Here is a 24349-nt window from a genome sequence, read left to right as displayed (position 1 = left end):
TTTACCTGCCAGCTTATTTAGTACCAAAGCTACTCGGTCACAAAGATGTAAAACGAAGTACGTCCCACGTCTACACAAAGACACAGACAAGCCCTTGGGATGTGGATCCGTCCTCCAACAAACACACATTTCAGCCATGTGTGGAGGGAAAGGTAGAGAGAGCTGATCATATCCACCCCTCGCCTCCTTACCACACACACAACAGGGGAAGAAAAAGAGGAGCAGTGTTTCTGTGACCTCAGTGAACCTGACTAACTATGCTGGCAAAGCAGAATACTCTCTCTGCTGTACGCCAGCGTACATCCTCAGCTCTGCAGGAGAGATTTGTCAGCAGGAGATTTCTTTTTTTCCGCTGCAGAATTAACCCATGCTCTCAGAGCTTACTTGCAGGCATGGCACATTATCTCCCAGGAAGAACTGCCAAGCCGGCCCAGCAGTGAGTAAATGGCTGCTCTGGCCTGCACTATACGGAGGGATAGAGCTGGGGCGGGCGGGTAAGCAGACAGGGGCACAGCCCGGGAGCCAAGGGCAGGCAAAGGCAGCAGGCGAGGGCATTTGTGTCTCTCACTTCTCTAAGAGGCGTCACTGAGAGGCGGAGATGGCCCTCATCCTTCCTGCCATTTAGTACGGGATTGGGGGGGAACCTACCACACAGCCGGGAGGCCCCAGGGCTCTGTGAGAGGAAGTTATAGTATTCACGCAGATTTATGAATGGGTGTTGAGAGCAAAGGATGAGTCACGGCTTCTAAGCTGCACAGCCAGAAGGCAGCAGGCGGCCTATCACCAGAGGCACTGGGTGGCTCAAACAGGCATCAAGCAGGATGGAAACACACTACACCCTACGCTTACACACATACACACACACATCGACAAACACAGCAGCCACAGTGCGCACACACAACCTGGGCACAAGGTCAGGAAAATTAGTCAACGAAAAGAGATGGCACGTGAGGGGATGGAGTGTGTGCATGAGTGCCTGTGTGTTTGAACGTGAGTGCAAGTGTGTCAGTCAGTCTTTTTGGAGGAGCATGACACACAGGTCCTATTTTGGTCAATCAAGTCTATGAGAGGAACCATAGAAAAAAACAATCTGTGCTTTGAGAGGAGTCCTTTGTAGGCCAATGAGGACAGGAGTCGGATAAACTCACAGCGCCGGCCCTCAATGGACAATAAGCCCTACTGTTCACACAACGACAATAAAACACTGTATAACTATGTCATCATGAATGAAGTTTGCTAACTTGAAATCCAATCGAAAATTATGCCGAGAAAGACGCCGTTGTCGATATTCAAAGTCAGCGACGTCAGCCTACAAGTGGCTGTGGCTTTTTGTGAGTTTCCCCCCACTTTGCGAAAGCAATGAGGCAAATATAATGTTACAATTTTGCATTGGGGAAGAACTCAAAACAAATTAAAACGTGAGGCAAAGAGAATTCCACTCTGACCAATCACGCTGCAGTTTCAGGTCTCCCAAAGTCCAAAGGCAACTAATAAAACCAATTGAGCAGAAAAACTATTTGTAACCAAACAGAGTTTTTCCCCTTCCTTTAAGAGGGCTCAGGTTCTGGGTACTCAGTGAAGAGGATCTCTGTTTTAGGTGAGTGTACTAACATTGGCTGCTAACAGCTCCCCAAGAATGACATTTACGAACGTGACCTAGATGGAAGGAAATGGGGCAAAGGCCAAGAGAGAGGAAAGGAGAGGGAGAGTGAGGGATGGCAAAGGGACGTAGATGGAATGTACTAAGTCAGAATCACACACACACACACGTGCATATGTTTCTAATCATTTCTGTTCACATTAAAATTGACTGACAAATGAATGGGATTCATATGCTGTTTGATCTTAGATCTAATAAAGATATAGAGATGCACATTGATAAGCATATACAGCTGTAGATTATAGATGGATGAACTCTGTGGGACTGTCAACTTGTAAAAGTCTTCGGTCTACATAGTAGACGGAAAGGTAACGGACAAAGGTAAGTCTGTTTGAAGACTTTTCACAAAGCAGCTGCCTTACTCCTTGTGACAACAAACCTGCAGGCTCACCTTTCCACAGCCCTTGAATGTGTACTTTTTGATTGTGCAGACGATACTGCATCATATCAATAACTGATGAAAAGATTATTGATGTTTCAATCTAGAGACACTGAGTCATTAACTGGAGGCAGCAGTAAAGAAATGGCGAGAGAGGTTTGAAACAGTTCAAAATAATGCATTACGCAGCATTTCACACGTACTAACCCAGTAGTAAAACGTACACGGACAGTAATTGGACAGTACTGTGTGTACATTTAATGACAGAAGTGCTGATAAACAGTCAAAACTACAGCCCTCACCACTGTTGATATACAAATGCGCCATCTTGAATATCGAAGTCAGGGGTGGTGAGGTTCATCCGACCTTCCGAGTCAAAATTCCGAGGTCTGAGGTGTCATGGCATGCGGGATAAACCCTCTCTCTACACCCACTCACCCAACACACACCAGTCTATTAAAGGTGGGTCACAAAGTGAGGACCAGCCAAAAGGTCCTCACAAAGAGAGCTGTACAAGATCACACACACACACAAACACACACACGTCTGTACGTCTACCTTAGTGAGGGCACTCATTGACGTAATGCATTCCCTAGCCCCTTACCTAAACCTAATCCGAAACCTAAAACCAAGTCTTCACCCTCAAATAGCCAATTAAAGTGTGTCAGAGAGTCAGAACTGGCCAAAATGTCCTCACTTTCCCAAAATGTCCTCACTTCATACAGGCTCAGAACGGTCCCCACTAGGATATTTATACAAGTACCTACACACACACACAAACACACACGCACGGAACCCTATTTAAATCCTGTTGCCACTTCTCTTGTCCTTGGACGACTGTTTATAAAGGCAAAAGCATCTGAGAACACAAAGAGAGCGAACGGCTGCTGTGAAGGGAGCTTTCTCTAATGTGGTTATTTCAATGACACTATGGAGTTGTAACTGTGAATCAATAGTCCCCAGTACTTTAGGGAAATAATAGAGACAAGGGCACACACACACACACACTCTGTGCCAGCAGGGGGAAGAGTTAAAGGCCAGCACAGGTCAAGAAAATCTGAGAATGGTAGTGGAGAAGATGAGGTCCGATTATTCCATCTTTAGCCTGACGGGAAGGCAGGGATGAATGAGCCTGATCGACATGAGTGCCATCACTTTGGCACTAACAATGGCACGCTGCCTGAGCTTTGTACAAAATGGAGCAGAGCGCAGGCGAGCAGTTCATGCCTCGTGGAAACAGCGGATGTATGGGCACTGAGTCATGTTGCTGAGCGTGCCCCCAGGAAAGCACCGGACTCTCAAGATTTGGAATCTGAGCCCTTTGCTGCTTCCCGTCCCTGTGACCACATGAGTTTGATAAGCTTCAGAAAAGCTAATAAAGATCTAAAAGCCTCCTTGTGTCTGCTGATGGATGTTGGTTAAATAAAAAAAAGGACTGACAGATGGATCATGTGAACTCGGCCCACTTGGCTTACAACGACCTCGCGTTAACAAAAAATAGACGACACCCACATTAACATCATCGCCGCCTTCAATTTAACTCCTCCTTACTTCCAACACATACTTTCTGTATGGCTCTGCACGTACAGCCTGTGCTGCGTGTTTCCCCCTCTTTATCCCCTTCACAACTGTGATGACTAAGCCAGCAGGAATTTCTACCTTATACATTTAAAGGGGCAGTCTCAGCACACCCACCCTAACATACATGCATTCTACTTATAGTGTCAATATGTCTAGCTCTTAGCCGGCACTAAGGAACCATAAGTTTCACACAGTTCGATCTACCTACTAATAAATTTGACCCCAAAAAAAGAATGAGCCATGTGGTAGCTAGTGAAATCTGTTTACAAAAGTATCTGAGAGATAAGGATAATGGTCAATCTGTTTTCTCTCTGACTACTTTTAATTTTTTCTGTCAATAACTTTGTGATTGAATACATTTGTGTAGAGAGCCAGAAAAACAACCAACAGGGAAAATGGAAAAGCAAAATATCTTAGTTGGCCATTAAAAAAACATTATTTTTAAAGTAAGGTTTGCAAAGAATTACTTTGCCTTGTTTAAATGACATTATTTATCTATGACCCAGGTTAATGTCTTGCACAGAAGTCAGAAAATCAGATAAGGGAAAATTGTTTTAGTGATTTTTTTTTATTGAAGAAACAACCGGATGACGCCAGCCTTCCTTTTAAACTCAATCCCAAAAAAGATCTTATATAGCTACAGTGTACGATTCTCTCTGCCTGTCAGCTGCATCTCGTAAAGTAAAGTGCTCTCCCTCGCAGTGGAGTGGGCTTCGGTCAGCACACTAAGACCAGAGATATCAAATGGGTCTCTGGCAAGAAGGGAGTAAACATATTATCGAATGCAAAAGTCTTGCAGGCCGGTGGCAAAGAGCTCTCCTGAATGCTTTCGCTCTGCTGAGTTTCTTCTGGGTTCAGGACAAGGGCACACAGAGCAGAGCCTGTCTGTGGCGAAACAAGACAGCAGGCCTCCTTACGTCAAATTGACCTGACATCACTATGGCTCAGACGCTAAAATGCAAACTGACAACTCACCACTTTCACACCAGTTACACCTCAGTTGTGTGAGCTCGAATACGGAGGAGAGTTTCAGTTTGAGGACATTTCGAATCATTAAACATTCACAAGCAGACTTGGCTTCTCACATTTGTCTGTCAATATCAAAAATACAACATTGGGGGACATGATGTTCCCAAGAATCAGAGAGCAACACAAGGTATGGCTTGAAATACTAGAACGGAATGCCTGCAGGGCTGAGCATACCATAAATGTATACTCTGTCACACAAAGGAGAGGAGAACTATGAGACGTATAGCGAGTGTGTGTGTGTGTGTGTGTGTGTTTCCCTGTGGTGCTATGAAGACTAACCAGCCCTGAAGCAAGGCCTGAAAACAGCAGCTTGCTTCCCTGTTCGTCTGTCTAATTGTAAAAGCCTCTTGTCTACCTGGCTTTGCCTGAGCTCCAGATGCAGAAGGCAGGGCTGTCTGCAGCAAACACAAAGACCTGAGCAGGCCAGACACTTTTTAGTCATAGGATTCCCAAAAACTCAAAGCAAACAGCGCATCAAGGGATCCAGGGCCTGGCCAAACTAGCCGGTGGTCTCCGACCGCTGCAGTGTTGAGAGAATGCCTCCGACAAGTAAACAGTGGGGAGATATCTGACAGCCGGAGCTGTTAACAGCCCCCGTTAAGCCCTGCAGAAAAGAGTGAGGTGAAAATAGAGGAGGAAACACCAGCTGAACAGCTGACAGGGAAAATCAGAGATGAGTTCCAGGTTGAGGATAAGTGAAGTAGAGACCGCGGGTGAAGAAGAAGAAACAAACAGACAGCGTTTACAAAGAGGGGGGGGGAGAGCAGCGGCAGGAGAGCCGGGGAGAATTTACGAGAAAGAGGGAGAAGGTGGGATGAAAAACAAGGGGAGGGACGGGCATTTTTTCGCCCCTCCGAGCAGTGCGCTTATGGGCGAGCTTGCCGTCGAGCTTGTATACTTGACATTTGTCTGACATTTCCCCTCAGTGCCCCTCCTCCTGCGTCCGGCTCCTCAGCCAGGGCCTCCCTACGCATCTCTGCCCGCCACTAAAAAGCACCCTGACCCAACCTCTGCTCCAATCTGCATGTCCCTACACCGTCACTCCCACTCGCTTCCATCCTGCCACAAGCACAGCATTAACATGGCTCCCGCGTATTCATAGTCACATCTGAAAGGGGCTCAAGGAATACACCCCAAACTGTTGAGGGGGAGCAGTATCTGGTGAGTGGACAAACATATGGAAAGAGGGGTTTTTGTTGTTGCTCCATGAAGCACAAGAAGGCCCAGAGGCTACGGTAGTGTGCTCGGCAGACAGCGCTCCCTCCTCATGTAGTGTAATTAAAGAGGAGAGCGGGCCGTATTGACTAGAAAACCACTGCATGCCCTTGAAGGAACATCTGTACTGGAGAAAAACAAGGCAATTATGCAGAGGGGTGGAGGGAGGAGAGAGGAATCTAAAGCCAGAAGGGGAGAGGTAGACACATCAAGCTTTTAAAAGAGGCAGGATGAGAAACACTATCTGCACACAAAGCCTGGGATTCTAACACATATCACGGTACCGCTCTAGCTTCATTGTGTCCTATTATTGTTTCAGTAACTCCTCCTTTTTCCCCACTGTGTCCCACCCTGAAGCCTTTATCTGAAGCCTTGAGACCTCAAGGCCCTGTAGATGAATGCATTTACCCTGACCTCGGCCTGGGCCTCCGAGAGCAGTGAATCGCCTCAAACAATGCTCCTGCCCTGCCTCGCAAGTCTGACATGTGAGAACAACCCTGCTAAACACTACAAAGTATCTGCTGTGGGACCAGACTTAAAGGTCATTGCAAACGCTCCGTGCTCTCACAATGTAGTTTTTTTTAAATGTGCGCATTTAACAAAGAGATATTCTTATAAAACCCCAACAAATGTTTGAATTCACTTTGGCAATTGTGTATGGATAACACATGCATGGGTTTCCATCAGGACAGAATAAACAGAGGCACAATGATAAACATCGTATCTTTTCCGCACACACACGCAGTCACTAGGGAAATGATGCAAGTTTGATTTCCACTGTTTGTTCTAAAGGGTTCCCAAGGGTGAAGGTGGTGATTGAGACTCTCCACTGACCATGGGAGCTGCACACAGCAGGACCCCTATAGAGACAAGGCAGAGGAACATTTTCCCACCATTATTTCACACAGTTGAGAGAATAGAAAACAATGGTTGAGAGCCTGAACTAGCTCTCAATGCCAAATCAAGAGTTGACCTCATCCTATTCACAAAGAAAAACACATTCATCATGTTATCTTGTATTTACTCATTTGAGTTGCAGCACAGAGTTGATATTCAGACTCAAGAAAGAGAGGGATATGAGAGCCAGTCTCTACTCAAGTACTAGTGTGTTTATGGTCTATGCAAAATAAACAAATACAGGGAAATGGTACACAACGCCTGTGATGCAACGCTGACATCACCACTTTGCCTGTGGATAAACTACATTAGCATCTGCCAACTACCAAAGCAAAGCAGTGAGAAGACACAAGGCAATGTGTTGCTCTATTGCATCTTGTTGTCAGCATTTAAATGGCCTTTAAGGGACAATTTTCACACAAACACCATAAAAATGTTTTGATGGTGTTCAGATCCAGGTTGGCCACAGCTTCTGTGGGCCATTGGACCATCCAAAATAATCAATCAAAATCCAAAAGGTTTTTACTGGTCCAGTCTGTCTCTTTTTACTGGAACTCTCTCTATGCCAGTCATTCAGGGTGTGTATGACAATATCCTTCATGCACGTTCCAGGAAAAAAGGAAGCAGGCATTACAGGCACAAGCTTCCAAATGTAAAGAAAAAAAAAAAGTCAACATACTGTTTGGGCCTCAGCTTCCACAAGTGGCCACCAAGGCTATTTTTGAGGCGCAGACTGAAGCAGTAAGATGGATGGTAAATTACAGACTGGGCTCCATGTTCAGTTAAAACTGCTGTAACTTGCGGTTACAAAACGACCCCACTGATGGGCTACTTGTGACTATTTAAGCCTTGCTGATGGTGTGTTACAATATAAGTCTGTGCCTTCTGAATTATGTCCTGGAATAGACACATGCCACTTACAATTGCAAAAGCCTTTGAATTCATCCAGAATCGCCTGTCAACAATAGAAAAGTGACAAGGGTGCTAAATCTACTGGGCTACGGCCCGTATGAGACTGTAAACCTATGTATTCAAAGAACGAATAAATAATTGAAAATAATCCATAGTTCAGGACAAGTTTTTATGTTTAGGTTCCGGTTGGGGCTCTTGTGTCCACAGTGGAGGAGAGCAAAGAGAGATGTGAAGACAAAAAGGGGGCAGGGAGGACAAGATAGAGGGAACACCAAGAGAAGGAGAGGAGAAGGGGCACGAGAGAGGTGGTGAAAAGAGAAAATAGCAGGCATGTGGGTACAGTTTTATGAAGAGGAGAAAAAGAGAGGATATTGGACACATGAGGAGGAAGAACAGAAGATGAAAGCAGGACAGGAAAAGACTGAGGCACCAATCGATTAACACATTTGTTCCAATCCCAGAAGGACTTTGGTTGTTTTTGGCGTGCCACTCTAAATGCGATGCAAATAACACAGCAGTGCAGAAAGACTTGTGGTGCAAGGTTGGCCCAAATAAAAGATGGCTAACCTTCTGCCAAGAATGTCACACATTGCATTGCTCTGTCTGCATGGCATTTGCTAAGTCAGCTTACCCTTCATAAGTGGCAGGGCAGACGGGAGCTGGATTCTCAGAGGAACATGAATGGAGCACTGGCTCAATGAATATGTTTTCAGGCCTACTTTTTGAAGGTCCCCCAAGTCTGGTATTAAAAGTTTATGAGTAGTTGTCTAGAGGGAGAAGTTAGGTCATGTAGTGAAAGTGATTAGCAAAAGAAACCTTGGATATAATCGGTCAAGGCTTGATGTTGCACAAATACTTGAAGACATCAGCGTCAATCATGTCAACTTCTTTGAGGTCATACTTCCATCAATGTGGCCAAAATGTGTCCATTTACAGGTTTGTATTTTTAATTTGAGGGTCTACTGAAATGTTCAAATAAACATGACCTGTCTCATAGCGCACATTGCTGCAAAGCCTCGTTTCACCCTCTCTCTGAAAGACTCCTGAGACCTCTTGCAATGTCTTCCAAAAGAGCCCAGACAGCTCTGGCCCCTTCTAGTCCAACACTTAAGAGCGTTTGTCAAAAAAAAGCCACACTTTCCTGAATTTCTGTGATTACTCTTCTGATTATTGACATGAAAATCTGCCTGTTAAGTGTGGTATATGAAGGAATTTGAACTTTTAATTAAAAAAAATCAATGGCACCTTTTGTATCAGAAGAAAAATAAAAATAAATGTGACCCCGCTGGCAAAATCAAAGACCTTGCAGAGGAATATTTCTGCCAGAGTCCTCATGTACAGGCTGTGGAAGTATACAACAAAAGGCTAGTGCTCCTCCTACAGTATTCTTAAAGCGCCATGAGACGGCTGATCTGTTTGTACCAGCTTCTAATCAAAAAGCACAAGCTGTCCCTCACTCGGAAATCTGCAAGAAAAAGAGCAGCTCAGATATGTAAAGTTGCCGCAAGCTGCTCCTTGAGTGCTGTGGTTGTGTATGAGAAAAAAAACGAACACAGAGACATTACTAATCCAATTCAAACCCGCATACTGAGAGGACTTTAAAATGTAATGCACATTAAGACGTATAAATGATATGACCCTCCTCTGAACTGTTTTAAAATAAGCATGACCCAGCCGCGGGGCCGAAGTTAAACGAGGATGACCCTCCCCCAGATTCTTCAATATGCCCCTTTTCATGAATTGCAAAAAGTCCCTAAGGCAAATATTTAACTGACATGGTCCAGACAGGTAGACTAGCTCATTTCTTGGCAGAGGGACTTTAACCTCAACTGAGCATGCCTTTCTAATACCTGGTGCTCTATATTGCAGCCATCCTTCACTCCACAAATAGCCTGATCTAAAGACAAGGTCTCCATAATGAACAGAGAGGAAATGTTTGCACTGGCCCGTGGACAATCCTACAGCCTGACGGAAATGAAGGAAACACACTGCACAGATTCATGGGACTTGTTCACTACTGAAGAAACGCACAATTTAAGAATGTTTGTGAGACTGGAAACCACCTACCTCGATCAAAGCCACATCTGCATTTACCTTACTCGCAATGCACAAACACTGCCGCTACTAAAATGAATTTTGCAAAAATCACATTTAGAGCATTGTCTGCTTCTTTCTTTCTGCAACGTCTTTGCTATGATTGAGAACTAAATAAAGCATGGGTTTCAAGTTACCTTTCTGGCACTCGTTAGAGGTCCAGCAGCGGTAGTCGGTGATGTGATTGAACTTCGTCCTCTGACAGAGTGGGTTATCCTCCATGATTCCTGGACAGACATTGTCGCACTCCTTAGCCTTCTTATTTCCATTGATAATGTTGTTGAACTCCGAATACATGATGAAAGACCAGTCCACCGAGTCAAGGTAGCAGAGCTCCGGGTTCTTCTCAATCCTCAAGGCTCCCCGGGTGATGTTCCTCAGGTTGTACAGGCCAATGTCCTTCAGGCTGGTCATCTCATAGATCACAAGGGCATAGTTGTAAAAGAGCTGGCGCCCACGGATGACGCTCAGATTTGGGAAGAGCATGCTGAGGCTGTCCAGGCCAGAGACGCGAAACAGCAGCAGGTAGTCCGTGATGACGGTCAGCTTGGGGAAGCTGAGGGAGCTGAAACGTTCTGTATTGATGTTGTTGGTCTTGTCGTTGATGAGGAGGATCCGCAGGTAGCCCTCCACCACCGTGCAGTTCTCCAGCCGCTTGAACTCACTGATGTCATTTCGGATGTCGATACTCGGACCACAAACTGTCGGACACAGAGAGATGACAGACGATTAAGAAAGATGTTATCTATAAAAAAAACATTTACAATAGAGAGCGTTACAGATTTTGTTTTGTATCATGGAGGATTGTAATATGAAAGTGGGAAATCCAACAAAGCTATGTATAGTTTAGCACCTGGATTACTTTTCCAAAAGATATTAATTATAATAATCTTCTTGAAGCATATAATCCCGTTAGTCAAGATAGTAAGGGTGGGACTAAGCCTGCAACACGTCACACACAAATATACTACAGAGCTCGTAAACAGAACGTTTCAACATTCTATAACAGAAGTTAATGTTTGTTCTGCGTGTTCTCTCTGGTTAGGTATTATTATTGTAAAATGGGAGAGACATTATCATCAAGGTCGGCTAAGGTGAACACATTCTTAATAAAGAGGTGAGTGGGTAAATTGTTATTTGGTTTCAGGTATCCATCACATCAGACGCGAGCGCCGCATTTCTCAATAAAATGTTTTGTGCGTCACCTCAGATAACCCGGCTGTTTGAACAAGCAATTTCTCTGTGCTTGGAAAACAACACTTGAAACCCCGGTGCCTAGAGCGTCCTCCAATAACACACACACACGCATGCACACTCACAAAACATTTACAATAAAGACGCCATTTATTATTGATGACAATCAACTCCGCTTTAATTGTGCCTCTCAATTACCACACCAGGGAATTGGTAAACAACCCTTTCATAATGTTATTGTGCTCTAATGCAGCCGGTGGTTCCATAACCTCTTTCATCTGATGTAGGTTCACTTCACAGACTTCATCAGATCTTTAACAACCCACCATGTCTACACTGATTGTTATTCATAACAATCATATAAATATATAAAAGGGTAATATAATTAAAATATATATATACACTTCTTTTTTACAATTGAATAATATTCGGTCAGTTTTGTCAAGTTCATATTTGTACTGTTCCGAGAGGCAGTTATTATTACTTTTATCCATTACTTTTAATAATAATAATACTTTTAATTAAGTCTCCATTACTACTTGATAGCTATTGTTTTTAGATATACCTAAATTTATTGGATTTTGCAGATTTAACACAACAAAAACACTTTCAGAGATCAAACCCATTAAGCAACTTTTATCTATTTCACACTACGTTTAAAAGCTTTACCTAACAATTATATCCATCTATAAATTATATCTTTTAAAATTCATCACTTAAAGATTTCTATTTCTTTCGTTTTAGCTATTTCAACCAATTCTCTAAATTGATAGCATCTACATCACCGATAACATTAAGCTGATTCAAATGTGTATAAACTTAAATAAGGATGTTAACACTATTTACCTAAGCTATCCATTGCAACAAATTTCCAGAAAGCACTTTAGTCTACCTACTTTGCTTTCTAACAGGTTTTCACACACTCTCAATCATTGTGTGAACACATGAATGGTTTTGACTGATTTGATTTGTTTTGTTTCACCCAAATAAAAAAAAAAAAAAGAAGAATTAGGCTACTTGAGATCTGGAACATCTTTTCACATGGCTCCAAGCAGCCACTGCAGAATTAGCAACTACATAGAACTGTCTGGGAATCAATGTTTTCATCCAAGAGCCAAGGTGTTAAGTTCTTCTGTACCAAGGTATTGCTGTTTACAAGTCGCACATTGTTTTGAACTGTCTAAAAGAAGGTTCAACAGTCAGTACAGGAAATGCCTGGACATATAAGCTCCTTGGGTAAACCTGTTATGTTCTTACAGAGGCTTAGGACGCCGTTGCACTGAGCGACACTGTCATACTGCCTGTCCAATGAGACAAACAGGCATGTTTTCAATAAGAGACTTTGATCCTCATCAAAACACCATCTAACCACCACAGCAGGGGATAAAGAGCTAAACTGTTTCTGGTCCCAAAATAAACACTGCCACCAGGTTTTCTTTCTTAAATAGGAATAGGAAACATATAACATGTATATAAAATAACAAATATAACCAATCCTTGCATATTCAACCAGAGGATGTGTATGTGCTGCCAAAATGAAAAATAAAAAAAGGGCCATGTTTCATGTTCTTTGTTTAAACTACTCTTGCCACATTGTTCAGGGGATGAATGGGCTACATTTGCTTCCGTTTCACTTCTCCAAATTTAGAACAGAAACGATTACTTCAGTAGAGAATAGTATTTGCTTTCTCCAATCAACACCAATGCCCCTGGGATCCACTTGTGAGCCATCGAGCTGCATGTCTTCTTTGTTTCATTGAGAATTTTCTTCCAGCCCCTCCAGCAGCCTGAGAGAGGGAGGAGGGGTGGAGCCACTCCAACACAAAGACTAATTTGTTTGTTAGTAAAGAGAAACTCTAGGCTCCACTTCCTGATGAGGGCATTAATAAAATCAGAGGGTGTCTGGCCAGAGAATGGAGGGGGAGGGGGCATAGACATTCTGTGGCGAGGGAGAGATAAGGGTTTTGCCAGCATGGCAAAGAAGCTGGAATGAAACCAAACAGAAAACACAACATGTCTGCAAATATGTTTATTGACCAAAGGAAGATATTCCACTGTATCTACATGAGATGGATTGTTAGTCAAATAATGTTGGTAGAGAAAGAAGAATAGGGACAAAGGATTTAAGAATGAAAGAAAAACCTCTTCTTTGTGATTCCCTTGTTCTCCTCATTAGGCATGTTAAGTACCAGGAATTCCAATCATTTCCTTGGCCTGAGTAGGATATTGCCTCTAACTAAGCCCCCAGGCATTTCTGATTCTTACCAGTCAATCCATTTGTTGTGAAGACAACAGTGCCTAAATAAGATTGAGAACACCTTCAGTCACCATTACATAAACAAAACGAAATTGGGGGAGACCCATTAAAGTGCTGACAATAATGATGACCAAGGAGGGTTGTGGATATATTATCGTCAGTGTCCACAGAGCCTGCATGCGTTTGTCAGTATCTCCCCCCGTCTGTATTTGCTCTTCACACTGCTGAGCAAACACACATATCTCCACCGCGTAACGGGATCCATCGGCTCATGTTTATGATTGATAAACCTTGCCCTTGTGCTCTGTGGAAATGTCATCACACAAACACAATCGCACACCTGTAAGTACACACACAGTCAAACATGACCCTGTGTTAGTTTGTCAAATTAAGCCAAGGCTAATGGACAACATTTATCTTGACTTCACGTTAAGTAGATTAAGTAAACCTACAAAGGAGAGGAGTCTGGGATCTCTGGTAGTCAAATTCGAGGAAAAGCTCTTAAAATTGTAGGCTGTGTGACAAAGTCAACAAGCAACCTGGGCAACCTAAGAGGGTAACAGAGAAATGAGCCGGAATTAAATGTTAACGAAGTCACAAGCCAGAGCGAGTTTCATACGACACCCTGTCCAGCTCGACCTTTCTCTGTTGTTGGTACAGCAACATGGAATAATGCCCCTCTGCAGATTCACTAAACTCCAACCTTCAGCACATTCATTCCAGATGTAAGACCATGTTGGCTAAAGGTTGCTACTGACAGCGACATGACCAGGTGGTGTGAAAAATGGCAGAAATTCTAGAGGCCTTTTGACTGGAGTCAAATAGTTCCTCAATAAACTTTGAAACATCAGATTGTCCCCCTCATTAGACCAAGAGGCAGAGTGCAGGGCATCCGGTGAGGGCACCGGTCCTGACCCCTGGCAGCAACTGGAGCCTGAAAGTAGACCTGAACAGGAAGCTAACCACCACAACGGAAGCAATAGGAATCTCTCCAGCCAGACATGTCTGCAAAGACAAAGACTACCATGCTGTAGGACCTGTGAGGGGTCAAGGCTGCAAACGATAGGAAGATAAAGTATGCCGACCCGAAGGCGGAATGGGTAGAGGCAGGATTGAGGGCTTCCATATTCCCTGTGGAAGTTCTGCAACTACAGTGGGAATATGGTTCTGCCATCTGCTGAGGGGTGTAGGAGTATCAGGAGCCAACCTAAAGAAGACACTGAAACGGTTGGTGGAAGACGCAAGGAAAGGAAGGTTCTGGAGGGTTGATAAGACACCCCAACAGGGAGGAAGGGATCCTATAGGGACAGCTACAGCAGGTGGTAGGTAGAAGTCCCAGACACTGCTCCCCTACTTGGTGATGCTCTGAAACTAATGAGGCGAAACATCAATGACAGGTGGCTCACACCCTATGGTCAGACTGGAAGTGTAAAAGCCAAAATGCTTTGCATGTGGTTCATAACCGTGCAGCTACTCACATCATATATAAATACATTGTATCTCAGAGTTTCAATCACATATGCACATTAAACCAGATGAGTGAGAAATGGTAATAATATTAGGGAGCAGGTGTACAAAAAACTTGTAGCCTTTTAGCATCTAGGCTAAAAGACCAGATGACGCTGAGATACACAACTGATGATATGTCCCTTACATCTGCTGGTGGTCGATAATATCCTCTGGTCATGAAAAGTACGAGGGATATTAACCATCTTGTCTTATGTTCGAAATTTAAAAAATTCGGTCCAAGCAGAATCTATTTTTTAAACAAAAAAGTTATTAACACATTGGCGATGACTCATTCACTGTGTTGTCCCCTAAATAAAAGAATCACTTGATTTCACGTGGCTTGCTGCTTTGTCTCAACAGGCTACATATACTTTCAGCCTCTAGAACAAAGTATAACTACTTCATTATAGAGCTGTCACAATATTACTCCACAGTGAAGCATCCTGTGACAAGACTGTGTGAATGTTACAATGAATAACTTTAAGTTTAGACACTAAGTTTGGGAGTAGACACATATTCACTAAGCTCCAACACTAATAATCATTGGAAAAACTATAGAAAAACCTTTAGCTGCAGCTTTTTTAGCCAGTTCTTAGTAACAGTCACTGGTGAGAGCAACAAACATAGATAATAGTTCATCGACTGCAGATATTCAAACTAAACCGTTGTCAGAACTTGTCAAAGATAGTTTGTGAGACAAGATCTGCTGTTTACCAACACTGTACACCCACAAGTGTTTCAGGAGTTCCAGGAACAGAGTGAGACCTCGATATTTAATTCATTTTCATTCATATCAGCAATTCTCTACTTATAAACTTTAATTTGAATCATAACCTTCAGTATTTTTAACAAGTTCATAAAAAATAAGGTGAGCATGATTAACTATTTCTCAGCTGTGTTATATCAATATGTCAGATACACTGATGTTTTATCAATGTAACATCAATATAAGTATGGAATATTATACCCAATAAAAAAGACTCAGGAGCAAACAACTTGAAACAGAAATACTTGAAAACTTAAAAACAAAACTTAAAAAAGCACGTCTTCTATTCACAAAGAGTCCTTCTGCTTGTAAACGTCCCTGTGTATCCCTTTATTGAAGAAAATCACATTATTTGAAATTTTCATTGCGCCCCTAAAGTTTTAATGTGTCAAGCCCTGAATCTGAGTTTTGGCAAACGGAAACATAGGACTGCAATCAATCATCATCAGACTTCAGGGAGGTTATTGAGAAGATTACTTTAAGGACAGAGTATCTGATCTGGGAAAACCAAACAATGAGCATAGCTGCAAATAATAAACACAATTAATCCACTGACAGCTTTAGAAACAAATATGATAACTTTACAATTAGTATCCCCACTATTTAAAACTGCACAAAGAAGGAAGAATTAAATAAATTAATTGAATATGTCGAAAACGGGTATAAATATTCAAGAGTATGAACCACTATGAGTGTTCAAAGTTTTCCACTGAAGTCCAGCTCTCCCCTGGGAGCAGCCAGTCGTCACTGAGCGGGCATATCTCCTCACACCTGCCACATCAACTGGCCCTAATCCCCAACATACTGGAAGTCATCTGACCGGCGGTCTGGTGGGCCACTTCCCCTCAGTGGACCTTACTTCAAACACTGAGGCTCGGATATCACCCAAACCCCAAACAGTAACACTACACCCCCATCATAACAACTCTCACACAAAGACTCCCCTGCTCCCAAAACAAGGGGAGAGGGCAGGAGGTAACGCAGTCTGTGTTTAGCTTGACACTATCACGAGATCTCCTATAATAACAAATATTAAATTTACTGTACGGTGTGCAGCTGCCTGATTTTTTATCAAATAATTGGTTTTTAATGTCTGGAATACTGTGAACAAAAAGGTTACAAGATATCAAAGGACAAAAATATAATCAAGCACAAATTGAAATTTAATAATAAATGAGTTTAACATCAGCTTTAAGCTGAAGCTGTGAACAAACTGTCCTGCTACTTGCTGCTATATATTGTCCACCTGTCCTCTCCGATCAAATGTCTATACAACTTAGAAACTGACACCAGTGCATTAAAAAAAATAGATATACTTGTATATATATATATGTACTATATCCTATATTTTAACAGCTGTTTGCTAACTACCCTGTATTGAAGTGATGATTGCTATCATTGAATGGCCAAGCTCAGGTTAAACCCTTTGAAAAACAAATACATACAAAGAATGAATGTCAAAGAACTTATTTCATGATCTAGTTTGACAGTCATAACTGAAAAAGACAAATAAATAAATCCAGGAATGCGCAACAATGAACTCGACAAGTATGCCAGTTATCCTTGTTGCTTTGAGGCCGATACTTTCTGAGTTTAAAGCAACCCTCAGAAACTTGTATTCTTTCTAACAACAATAACAAACGACCAGGAGATGCCTGATGATCAAATATGAAATAATTCTCACTAGGATTCTGGGAACACCTCGGTGAATCCTCTTTGACTGATGAATTCTCTCTTCAGCGCTGATTCACATTCACTCCTTGATGATCAGCTTTCCTCTGATAACACCGAGTGCCCTCCATTCGACGAGCTCACGTTTACAATTATCTCACAAATTGTACGATACTCCACGGCCCATTAAACCGTGCAGCCAGTGATGATGTATGTGCGGCTGGCCAGGGAGACTGCATTTGAGCAAATCCAATGATGGGGGACACTTGAAATAAGGTGTTTAATTAAGCATTGTAAACCTCAGCTGGCAGCCTGGAGGAGCTGTAGGACAGCGTTTGACTGCACTCTCACAAACTAGCCCAGTGACACACTTTCACATCTTTACACGGGGGCACGCCACTGACTCAGGCTGTCACGCTGAGTCCTGCTGCACTACAACACACACAGAGCAGCACAATAAACTCCCATGCACGCACACAAACACTCTCGTACACACACCATAGGGGCCAATGAACGCTTGCTACACTTTCCTCGCAGGGGGGTGAGGCAAGGCATCCCCACGTCCGGATAAGCCAGGAGTGGGGGAAGGGGGAGCGTGGTGAAAGGGCCAGGAGATGGGGGGTTATGTATGCAACCATGTAGCCCCAGTCACTAGATGCAGCGGGACACCTTAGAATAGAGTGACAGCGGTCGTATCTGAGGAGAGCTGCACTGCAACATGCCAGACCCCAGGGGGAAAGGTAGACCGGGGGTGCCTGTCAAACACAATGCTCACTGACTTTTGATAATTTATGCCGCCATTCAAGTTTTCCAGAGCAACGTGTCCTTTCATAAATAACTGAACGGGAAACACTGGCGTGCCCTCATGAAACAGGACAGAGGGCGCCTGTACTCACACAACCCGTGCACCAGTGTTGTTGGTGACACATCTATTTATAACTCTTAATAGTAATGGTGCCAAGTGATGAAGTTAAGCGCATCGCTCTGTAAAAGAGGGCGCTCCGTGCGAACAGCGAAAAAGCCAATAGAGCAGTAAACAAACTCTCTCCTCTTCCAATCAACAAAACCAAGTCTGTTGCTCTTGCATGTGTATTTTTGCACCTTCTATTTCCAAACACCTATCTCCCTCATCCACTTTCTCTCTCTCTCTCTCCCTCTCTAGCCCCCTCTCTTTTTAGAGGCTTGTTTGCTGCATACTTGGAAGCTGTGGAAAGTTTACTGTGGTGAGAGTTAAAAGGGAGGCTTAATTACGTTTTATTGGTGTGGACAGATTATCAAAATGAACAGAGCGGAGAAGTTTTTCAAACGCCTGATGGAGCTTTGGGACATCTGTGATTTTCCACTGATAGAAGCTAGAGATTCCGACCCCCACGCGCCACCCAGGGAAGTAAACATCATCATCCGCAAGTGATAAACTGGTGAAGCTCATGCCTTTCTAGATATTCATAACAGCCATTGTTTCTGAGCTCTTTGTTGTGGAGGGCCTGATGTATTATACACCACAGAGAGTCATGATCTGAGACCCACCACTCTCCCAGCCCCCGGTGTCACTGAGCTGGGAAGGGCTGCACAGAAACACACATCGGCCGTAGTCGTATCACTGGTCAATAGGACTGAATTAAGTTCTTCCATTTGAATGCTAATGGGGATCAGACTACATGTCTCCTTCCCATGTCTAGTTGTTTCCAGGATCCCATGCATCCTCTCTGGAAACAAATTAGTATAACAGAAGACACACACACACACTTAGACACACAAACAAATCAAGCCATGCCACCCACGTTGGTCAGACACACAGTCCCAGACCCTGAGCGCACACATCCACCTGGATGGGATTGTTAAGTTTACTGACCAGCAAGTAAATGAACAACTTCTTACTTGACATATTAACACAGGAAATGTCTCCTACTTCAAAAAGGATCATGACTTTGACATGGTGGAAGTCTGAGTCAAATCTAATCACTGAAGGATCTATTTTGTCTAAAAAAAATTACTTATCTTGTTATGTTCACATTTAAACTTCGTAACATAAATAATAACTTTTTTTTTAAAACAAATGTTTCATACAAATTGCTCAATCATCTCTGGGGTATTTAGAGTTTGCACTGACACGCTTGGAACATCATAAACAAGGAGTTACAGAAAAACAGTCATGATAGCTCTAATAAAATAAAGGAAATCCCCACGGATTTAGATAAGAGGAGAAAACTTGCGAAAATGTGCTCATCAAAGCATTGATCTGCCCTTTCTAAATGTCAAACCATGAAATAAGATGGTAAACTAAACACTTTGAAGAGTTTTCGGGGGAATTTCCAGGGAAATTATTACTTCAAGCCTCTGTCCATAATTTTTGTGTGAAAACATTAACAACCTGACAATCATTAGATCAGGATACAACTTTAAGAAACGATCAAATAAGCACCCTCAGCTTCTGACAACAGGTTTATTGATTTATTTGAAAATGTTTGCAACGAAACTAAAATGTTATCCTTATAGAAAGCATTTCATATATTTGATTTAAAGTGTTAAATCGATGAAAAGGAGCTTGATACTATGATAAAAACACTGAAACTCTGGTGCACATATTTCTATTCTTTCCTTAATTAACACTGCACTCGATTTAATTGCTACAGAAATAAAACATCTTCCACTCTATATTGTATTTTCCCAGCGTGTTTATAGCCTAACCTATAGCAAGAATCGACTCACTGTTTATGTTTATTTATGGCGGCATCATGGTGTGTGAGGAAGCAAAGGTTTTAATCTGATTTGGCTTGTTCATGCGCAGCGACGCCACACTACGAGATGCAAAATGGCCACATGGTAGTAACCTTCAGCTCTGGATTCATCCTCTGCTTTCTGCATGACTACTGTGGAAACCATGGCGACATGCGCAATGTTGTTGTTTCCCTTTTTTATTTTACATTTCTTCTAAATATACAGCACCGATCAGTCAAATACTGGGACACTGCCTGTGTTGATCTGGATTCAGGGTTTACTGAGTTCACCTCCTGACGACAGCAGCACCACATGGTCTCAGCTCATGTACGTCCACAGTCTACAGGCTCACTGTGTTTGTTATGATACATAATTTAAGCCCTAAACACAACACATATTCACATGAAATCGGATAAATCAAAAGCTATTTTTTATTTAATTCCCCACTATTCAGCAGAAGGACAGAATAACAAGAGGTGAAAATGGGCTGCAAAACCCCCTGATCTAGCACATTGGGATTTAATCTATTTATCAAATAAACCGTAATAAAACAATAATAGAATAAGTACTCACTCTCTCCATACGTGGGCCATATGCAGACAGTGGAGACAGACAGCATCAGACTCCAAAACAAGGTCGTGCTACCCATCGGTGAGTCAGATCTCATGGTCCACAACATTATTCTCCTCTCAGAAATACAAAATAAGGCAAAAAGGACCAAAGTGAAATTTAAAAAAATTAAAATCCTCTGGGAAAAATAGAGCTTTAATATGGAAAAAAATAAACGTATGTGTGTGTAACCCAGGTGGCTTCTCTATGGTAGCATGCAAAAGCGTGGTCGCTTGTCTACCAGGATTTGATCTGGCATATATGTATTTTTACAAATCGAAATGAATGTGTAGGAATTGTTATAGAGCTCCCATGGAGAGCAAAAATAAAAACAAAAAAACTATAAATATATTAAAAGAGCCTCCTGTTGTTGCCCATCACAGGGTACTGGGATGCTGGTGTGGCACACATGCCAGTGATCTGACTGGATAAACGATGGTAATCCCCATCTTCAGTCTCCATCTCTTTGAAAACAGCGAGTGCGCGTTCCACGGTGCGATCCGGGCCTGGTGGCAACAACCCAAATGAATATACGTGTCCAAGGATAACGTGAAGGGTTTGTTTTGATCACCAGCAGCGTCCACAGAACATGGTGAGGTAGCCTAGGGAGAATGGCGAGGCAGGGTGGAGAGAGAGAGAGAGAGAGAGGGAGAGCCGTCCAGATCCAGAGGGGTGGTGGCTGCGAGGGAAATGAATGAAGACCCCCTTTTTTATTTCTATTTGATTTGTTGTTATTGTATCCTATGCCATTCAGCCAGCGCAGGATCTCGATCCACAACCAGTCCTGGAAACCAGACCCCTCGGAGCTCGAGTCAGGGATCCGCAGCTGACAGAGGAACAGCAGACTTGTGCCACGCAGGAGGAGAATGGGTCTCCTGCTCGCTCCTGCTCGCTCCTGCTACACGACCTCGGCTCGGGGTGCGAGGGAGGATCTGTCCCGAGGAGTTTCCTTTAAAACGCCTCAGCCTTTCTCCTCAGACAGCGTGGAAAACGAGAGGAAGCCGATAAAAATGTCCCGTTGCGCGTAAATCCAGCGAGTGTAGTCCTCGGGTGCACAGGCTGCGGGTCTCCGCTGCTCCGTGGAATCTCTGCTGTAAACACGAGTCGGCTTCTCTCACGCAGGAACACATAGTGGTACGGAGAAGGTGGCCGGCGGGAGGCAGCGGAAACCCGGACTGGATCCACACCAGAGACTGGGTGGAGAGGAAAACAAAACAAAAACAAGATACCTCCAACCAGACGCGCAAGAGGAGCGCACACGCCCCCTGCTGGAGGCCTCGGAGTATGACACGATTGGAATCCATTGACGGAAAAGTTCCTCCCCGAAAATAAGGGTTCATTTGCTGATCATTTTTTACTTTACATCCATCGTTTTCTATCGGTCTATCGATCTATCGGTCTATCGGTCTATCGGTCTATCTATCTATCTGTCTATCTATCTATCTATCTATCTATCTATCTATCTATCTATCTATCTATCTATCTATCTATCTATCTATCTATCTATCTATCTATCTATCTATCTATCTATCTATCTATCTATCTATCTATCTATCTATCTATCTATCTATCTATCTATCTATGTCTGTCTGTCTGTCTGTCTGTCTGTCTGTCTGTCTGTCTGTCTGTCTGTCTGTCTGTCTGTCTGTCTGTCTGTCTGTCTGTCTGTCTGTCTGTCTGTCTGTCTGTCTGTCTGTCTGTGTCTGTCTGTCTGTCTGTCTGTCTGTCTGTCTGTCTGTCTGTCTGTCTGTCTGTCTGTCTGTCTGTCTGTCTGTCTGTCTGTCTGTCTGTCTGTCTGTCTGTCTGTCTATCTATCTGTCTATCTGTCTATCTGTTTGCCTATCTCTTTATCTGTCTTTCTATCTATCTATCTGTCTGTCTGTCTGTCTGTCTGTCTGTCTGTCTGTCTGTCTGTCTGTCTGTCTGTCTGTCTGTCTGTCTGTCTGTCTGTCTGTCTGTCTGTCTGTCTGTCTGTCTGTCTGTCTGTCTGTCTGTCTGTCTGTCTGTCTGTCTGTCTGTCTGTCTGTCTGTCTGTCTGTCTGTCTGTCTGTCTGTCTGTCTGTCTGTCTGTCTGTCTGTCTGTTTAATCAACAACAAACACATACCCAAACAGAGTAAAACAAGAGGAACTGGTCATTTTCCAGAGTTGTAAATTGATCCATCACTTACTGTCAATATACCTTCATCAAAGGCAAACTGATCTTAATTTAGCTGAGGAGCCCTGAATAGATTTCATCTTGGAGCAGAACCTATGTGTCAGTATTCCTTTAGATCTAAAGTAATTTCTCAGTATTTGGGGTTGGATAGAAGAGGTGGCTGCTAAGTTCATCACAATTGTCCATGTATCACCTCACTTGTTTCATTTCAATGTGCACCGTCCTACAGCTTCAGCGCGTAGGTTGTAGTGACATCTAGCGGTGAAGTTACACGTTACAACCAAATGTGTACAGCTATGGTGGCCTGCAATTGAGGTAAAACCAAAACCCCTGAAAGACCCTTTTCCTTAGAGAATATATTTTCCATTCTTTGTTTCATGTTTGTTCTGAGTACAAACATGGAAGTACACTCCATGGAGGAAGAACAACTCCCAAGATATGTAAGGGTTGTTCTAAGATAACGATTCTTTGTTTCGGGTGAATATACACACTGATTAAAACTTAATTAGGATTATTTTATTCAATGCCTGCTCCACCAACCCAACATACCTGACCTTTAAATAATGTGAGCTCTCAAAGGCACAGTGTTGTCTGAAAGGGAGTAACTTTAATGGGCGGGTTCAGTGAGATCCTGTAGCAATGCCCTGTGTCAAAATGTTGTCTAGCATAATTATTATCTGAGTCCATATCACATGGATCATATGCTTCGTGCTTATATATTTAAACAGTTCTGCGTTCAGCAACCCTGTGCATGACTGTTTTTACGGTATTGGTGTAACATTTGGTGACTGGGCAAAATTTGTTGAGGAAGCAACTGCGGGGGGGCCAGTGGGACCCTCATGCCCAATTCATTAGTCCCCAGACTTCCAAAATGTTCAAACTTTTTAACATTGACAGAGGACAGTGAGAAACTGCATATCCTGTCTTGTTGTGGAAAAAAAGTTGAAGTTTGAAAATCCATGAACTCGAACAAGTTATGTTCTCTGGGATTCAGCTTGAGATGGTTGAGGCCGTTTCAGCGTTTATCTGTCGCCCTCTGCTGCTGGAAATGCTTCACTGCACATGCAATGTGGATGATGAGATTGTTAAATAACATTGGAGTATGATGTTGATGATTGCTCTGAAGCCAACAATGGAGAACACTTTAAGGTTGTGTAATTAAATGCTGTATATCTGTCTTTAAGGTAAAGCAGCTGAAGTTGTGGCCTTCTACTATAGACAGTGATTTAAATGTAGCTCCGACTACTCAGGCACCTTTTTTGTATTTTTCTCTCTTTCACGCAAAAACACACAGATTCAAAGATCAGACACATTTATCTTTTATAATGAACACTGGTGAGTACAAAACATAAAAAAAAAACAATTGCATTAAAACTGAAATTAATAGTGAACACTTCTTCCAAAAGGTACCTCCTGCTGGACTGTCTGTTTCTGAGTAACACTTATGTCTTGTCTCCTTGTATTAAATCAAGCTGGACCTAGACCCTTATAGATTTCAGTTCCCTCAATGTTCCCTGATTTCTTTCTTCAAGTTCCATGAATTATTCCCTGGAACCAAACCAAGGTGAAAATGTTGAAAGATGCCTCATCTTGCAACGTCAAAGAAATTGTAAAAAATCTTAGATCCATCCGCTGATCCAGATCCTAAGCCTAACCCAATTTAATGGGTTCTTTGCTGACTAGTACCTCATCCTTCCACAAA

The 24349-nt window shown here is 42.9% G+C and overlaps 1 protein-coding gene across 1 annotated transcript in view; it reads right to left on the bottom strand.

Annotated features, from left to right (window-relative positions):
* Positions 1–20561, bottom strand: part of igf1ra (insulin-like growth factor 1a receptor) — an 84309-nt gene extending 63748 nt beyond the window's left edge. The window contains exons 1-2 of the mRNA XM_061076991.1: positions 20456–20561; positions 9905–10468 (exon numbers count right to left, since the gene is read on the bottom strand). Coding sequence (XP_060932974.1) covers positions 9905–10468; positions 20456–20561 — 670 coding nt within the window. The remainder of the gene's footprint in view (positions 1–9904; positions 10469–20455) is intronic.
* Positions 20562–24349: the final 3788 nt, after the last annotated feature.

The sequence above is a fragment of the Limanda limanda genome, chromosome 8 (genome assembly GCF_963576545.1).
Source record: "Limanda limanda chromosome 8, fLimLim1.1, whole genome shotgun sequence".
NCBI lineage: Eukaryota > Metazoa > Chordata > Actinopteri > Pleuronectiformes > Pleuronectidae > Limanda > Limanda limanda.
Note: the sequence above shows the minus strand (reverse complement) of the source record. Positions and strands in the feature narration are given on the sequence as shown.